The sequence below is a fragment of the Cebus imitator genome, unplaced genomic scaffold, assembly GCF_001604975.1.
Source record: "Cebus imitator isolate Cc_AM_T3 unplaced genomic scaffold, Cebus_imitator-1.0 Scaffold181, whole genome shotgun sequence".
In the NCBI taxonomy this organism is placed as follows: domain Eukaryota; kingdom Metazoa; phylum Chordata; class Mammalia; order Primates; family Cebidae; genus Cebus; species Cebus imitator.
Genome location: NW_016107496.1, coordinates 581,865 through 587,496, shown reverse-complemented (window position 1 = coordinate 587,496; position 5,632 = coordinate 581,865). Strand labels below are relative to the sequence as shown.

At 38.5% G+C, this 5,632-nt stretch overlaps 1 protein-coding gene across 2 annotated transcripts in view; it reads left to right on the top strand.

The window, feature by feature from the left end:
* Window positions 1-5,632, top strand: part of CCNT1 (cyclin T1) — a 24,730-nt gene that overhangs the window by 16,056 nt on the left and 3,042 nt on the right. The window contains exons 5-8 of one of the 2 annotated variants that reach the window (XM_017545706.2): window positions 480-542; window positions 2,201-2,246; window positions 4,552-4,715; window positions 4,881-4,951. In XM_017545706.2, the coding sequence (XP_017401195.1) occupies window positions 480-542; window positions 2,201-2,246; window positions 4,552-4,715; window positions 4,881-4,951 (344 nt within the window). The remainder of the gene's footprint in view (window positions 1-479; window positions 543-2,200; window positions 2,247-4,551; window positions 4,716-4,880; window positions 4,952-5,632) is intronic. The other variant, XR_001830157.2, reaches the window with a different exon arrangement.

Below are 5,632 nucleotides of genomic sequence, written 5' to 3'. Positions count from 1 at the left end.
TGGAGTCTTGCTCTGTCTCCAGGCTGGAGTGCAGTGGCATGATCTGGGCTCACTGCAACCTCTGACTCCCTGGTTCAAGAGATTCTCCTGCATCAGCCTCTTGAGTGTGCTGGGATTACAGGCATATGACACCATGCCCAGCAAATTTTTTGTATTTTTAGTAGAGACGGGGTTTCACCATGTTGGCCAGCATGGTCTCAATCTCTTGACCTCGTGATCCTCCCGTCTTGGCCTCCCAAAGTATTGGGATTACAGGCGTGAGCCACCATGCCCAGCCTAGTCAACTTTTTTTTAAAAAAATATCTTCAAATTAATCGTATTTCATGGGACAGTGATATTTTTCTGTTGGAATAAATTTCTTTTAATATTTTAATGTGGAAACCAGTAAGCTCTAATTCACAATCAGTTATCCTTTTACAATACTTTGTAAAAATGTAAATTTCTTGATAGTTTTTTAACCAGCTACTTTTTCTTTTAAGGCTTTGAACTAACAATTGACCACCCACATACTCATGTAGTAAAGTGCACTCAACTTGTTCGAGGTAAGAAATCCCAATTTAGGAAGACTCTTTCAAATTGTTTTCCCATTTAGCGGTTGTGGTTTGTTGTGGACAATACATAATAGTTTTGCTTTGGCCAAAAGTTAAATTAAAAGGCCTACTTGGCTTAAATCAAAATGAGTTGTTCTGACTTGGAGTTGTTTTTCTCTTGGGCTCTTACTAATATTTTTAGATGATCTCTAGTTAAAGACAGCTAACCTCTTGAGAATGTTTGTCAAAATTGGGCAGGTTTTGAAGAGTTATTTAATAGCAATTTTAAGAAAGTCTTGGAGAGTGGGTGATCTTATTTTAGTTCTGGGGTTGATTAAAGGCCACCTAGAGGATCTTATATTATTTGTTTGAGCTTTTCATGATTTACAATCTCTTGGCAGAACTTTTCTTTTTAATTCTAATTTAACAATAGTATATAATTGAATGAAAATCTCTTATTTAGTTTAGTATCAAGAATATCTGAACACTATTGTGCATTTAATTGCCTTTTATGATTTTGTAGGCCAAACTGATAATTGGTCTTATTTTACATTTTACTAATGTGTGTTTCAGGTGAAAATTCCCAGTTTCCCAAGTTCTTTATATTTGAAAGTATTGAAATGTTAGATTGAACAAGGATGAGATTAGAGATGGATATAAATATTGAGAAGATTGTGTCCTAAGGAAGATAAAAATTTGCTTTGTTACCCAGAACAGTTTGTTTTGGAGAAGTTAAATTTTTTTATTGTGATATATTACATTATTTGATGATTTGGGAATTAAATTATAGGCTACTAAATTGAAAACTTTCTTAACAGCAAAAGTCACTTTTCCCAAATATATCAAAGTCTTCTAGATTCTGATCTTGCTTCTAGATGATCTTAGTTCATCCTGTAGTTCAGTGTTTCTCAGTGAATCCTTACATCAGAATCTCTGGGTTATTTGTTTAAAAATGCCATTGCACCGGGGTGTGATGGGTCACACCTGTAATCACAGCATGTTAGCAGAGGTGGGCGGACACCTGAGGTCAGGAGTTTGAGACCAGCCTGGTCAACATGGTGAAACCCCATCTCTACTAAAAATACAAAAATTAGCTGGGTGTGGTGGCATACGCCTGTAATCCCAGTTACTTGGGGGGCTGAGGCAGGAGAATTGCTTGAAGCTGGGAGGGAGAGGTTGCAGTGAGCCAAGATGATGCCATTGCACTCCAGCCTGGGTGACAGAGCCATATTCTGTCTCAAAAAAAAAAAAAAAAAAAAAAAAAAAATACTGTGGCACTCCAGCCTGGACAACAGAGTGAGACTCCATCTCAAAAAAAGAAATGCTTGTACCCTTCTTCAAACATTTAATGGAGTTTTAGGAAGAGGTCCAACAATTGACATTTTAAACAAGTACCTCAGATACATGGTGTACAGAATTAAAGCTTGAGTACCTAGGTCTGGAAGCAGCATCATTATTAATGTTAAAATTAAAAATTATTGATCTGTCTACTTTGGCAGAATGTAAACATCAAGGTTTAGAGGGACCACGTCTGGTCTTCTTTGCCACTATATTCACAGTACCTTGCAAATATTAAATGCTTACTAAATATTTGTTGAGAATGAATGTAACTAATCACTTTTTTCTTCCCCCATCCCTGACTTTTTTTTTTGTTTGTTTTTTTCCTTTAGCAAGCAAGGACTTAGCACAGACTTCTTACTTCATGGCAACCAACAGGTTTATATTTTATTTTATTTTTTCTCTTCTATTTTTGGTACAGGACTTTACTTGGGTTTGATACAGTGTGCTATAGACAATTCTCTGGTGAATATTGATTTTTGTGCACAGTTTTCATGTTGTACTTTAAATTTCCACGGTATGTTTTAATTTTCTAAGGTTATATAATTGTTTAGTACTGTTTTTTTGATAACCTAAATTCTGCATGATAGTGACTGAAAGTCTTAATTTGGAGAATTCTGCAATAATTATGTGTGTGTGTATGTGTGTATTTATTTATTTATTTATTTTTAAGACAGAGTCTCACTCTGTTTCCCAGGCTGGACTGCAGGGATACAATCTTGGCTCACTGCAACCTCTGCCTCCCAGGTTCAAGTGCTTCTCCGGCCTCAGCCTCCTGAGTAGTTGGGATTACAGGCTTGTGCCACCATGCCCATCTAAGTTTTTGTATTTTTGATAGAGATGGGTTTCACTATGTTGGCCAGGATGGTCTCAAACTCCTCGCCTCAAGTGATCCGCCTGCCTTGGATTCCAAAAGTGCTGGGATTTTAGGTATAAGCCACTGTGTCCGGCCAATAATTTTAAAAGATTTCTTTTCTTCCCTCACTATCAATCAGTGGACACTTGGATATAAAGAGTTTCAGTCCTGGCCGGGCATGGTGGCTCACGCACGTAATCCCAGCACTTTGGGAGGCTGAGGTGGGTGGATCACAATGTCAGGAGATTGAGACCATCTTGGCCAACATGGTGAAACCCTGTCTCTACTAAAAATACAAAAATTAGCTGGGTGCTAATTAGTTGGCGCCTGCCTGTAATCTCAGCTACTTGGGAGGCTGAGGCATGAGAATGGCTTCAGCTCAGGAGTCGGAGGTTGCAATGAGCTGAGATCACGCCATTGCATTCCAGCCTGGTGACAGAGCGAGACTTGGTCTCAAAAAAAAAAAGTTTGTCTTTTTCCTTCTTCTTCCCTTTTTAAAAAAGTAAAAGACTGAGCGTAGTGGCTCATACTTATATTCCTGGCACTTTGGGAGGCTGAGGCTGACGGATCACTTGAGGCTAGGAGGTTGAGATCAGCCTGGCAACATAGTGAAACCATATTTCTACTAGAAAATACAAAATTTAACAGGGCATGGTAGCACATGCATGTAGTCTCAGCTACTCGAGAGGCTGAGGCACAAGAATTGCTTGAACCCAGGAGGCAGAGGTTGCTATGAGCCGAGATGGCCCCACTGCAGTGCAGCCTGGATGGCAGAGAGAGAACCTCTGTCTCAAAAAAAAAAACCAAAAAACCAAAAAAACAAACCCGTAAATGACTAGTACGTAACTTGTATTTCAAACAATTTGCCTAATACTGTTTTTTAGTAGAAACCAAAGATATCCCTAATAACTGTGAATACTAAGAAGTTCATTTTTATGAACCGTTAAGAGAAATTTTTGAAATAAACCAACATATTTATACTTGAGAGAGTAGTTGTCTATTCATTATTTTAAATAGACCAGAAGTATGATCAGTGAGAGACAAGGTTTGTTGTTTTTTTGTTGTTGTTGTTTGTTTTTTGGAGACAGTCTCACTCTGTTGCCAGGCTAGAGTGCAGTGGCGCGATCTCAGCTCACTGCAACCTCTGCCTCCTGGGTTCAAGCGATTCTTCTGCCTCAGCCTCCCGAGTACCTGGGACTACAGGCGCCTGCCACTACACCCAGCTAATTTTTGTGTTTTAATAGAGACCGGGTTTTACCGTGTTGGCCAGGATGGTTTCGATCTCCTGACCTTGTGATCAGCCTGCCTCAGCCTCCCAAAGTGCTGGGATTACGGGCATGAGCCACCGTGCCAGCCGGAGACAAGATTATTTTTAAGATATTTCCTTAAGTATTTGACTTAGGAATTACACAGATCAAAAAGCTTACAATTTTCCTTAAGATCTGAGCTTAGTCTCAGGATAATAGGTAGTGAATATTGACTTCTAGGTTTGAATACTGGCCCAGAAGTCAATGTTTTAAAGAACTTGAATTCCCAGCCTTTTTCCCAACCTTTTTACTTTTTTGGTTTTTTTTGGCTCTGGTCAATGTGTAGATAAAATGGTGTATATTCAAGAGGTTTAGAAATGTTGTTACCTGAACAGGTGGGTTAATAGGAAATTATATTGAGGACTAGGTCGGAGCATTGCATATCTCTTACCTTCTTACTCTCCTGTGTATTTTTAAGCCTTTTTTTTTTTTTTTTTTTTTTTTAATAATGGAGAGTTTTAGCTTTGGGTTGAGAATTGAGAGCTCATGACACTCTCTGTTTTCTTCCCTCTGATGTCAGCCTGCATTTGACCACATTTAGCCTGCAGTACACACCTCCTGTGGTGGCCTGTGTCTGCATTCATCTGGCTTGCAAGTGGTCCAATTGGGAGATCCCAGTCTCAACTGACGGGAAGCACTGGTGGGAGTATGTTGACGCCACTGTGACCTTGGAACTTTTAGATGGTAAGTTTTAGAGTAAGGGACCTTGGAAAACACTATTGATGTGTCACATTGCTGGCCAAAGGTGACTTGATTCAGATGAAAATAGTGAGTTAGTAGTTGAGGTTTTTCTTGTTTTATTACTTCTGTTTCTCTCAGTCTTTCTTGAACATTCTGTTTTATTTGTAGAACTGACACATGAATTTCTACAGATTTTGGAGAAAACTCCCAACAGGCTCAAACGCATTCGGAATTGGAGGGTAAGAATCATAGCTGTCATCTTGTGGAACAAAATCAATTTCTTTTGACTGTACCAGTGAATATAACAGTGAATATGTACCCTAGGTTTGGAATTTCCTTTATAGTTACACAGTAATCATGACTTCCACTTCATACCTTGAATACTGTTGTAGAAGTCAGTGTCTGTATGGGATAGCAGGATTTACTTTGCATTGTAGAACTCCTGTGATGTGATCATTTGAGCAGCAACACCAGTTGCGTATTTTCTGTGTGAAAACTGGAAATAGGAAAAAAAAAATGTGGCTTCTCTGAGTCAGAGTATTGCCTTCTGGTAGAGGCAAGATACAGAATTACAAGGTTTGGAGCTGGTATCAATTTTTTCTTTGACATTATCTACTTTTAAAATGGATTTTAGAATTTTGTTTTTATATAGTTTGTAGTCTAAAGTTGTATTCCAAATATTTGTCAAAGGCTTACTCAGGGATAATGGAATCATTTTTCTGTCAATTTAAAAATTGTTTTAAAATGTTTCTATTATTTTCTCATAAATCTAATCCATAAAATGGATTTGTTGTCTCATAAATTCATTCTCCTGAGTTGAGTGAGTTGCAGAAAATGAATTTGCCTCTTAGAAGCTTAGAATTAGAAGTAGGCGGCCGGGCGCGGTGGCTCAAGCCTGTAATCCCAGCACTTTGGGAGGC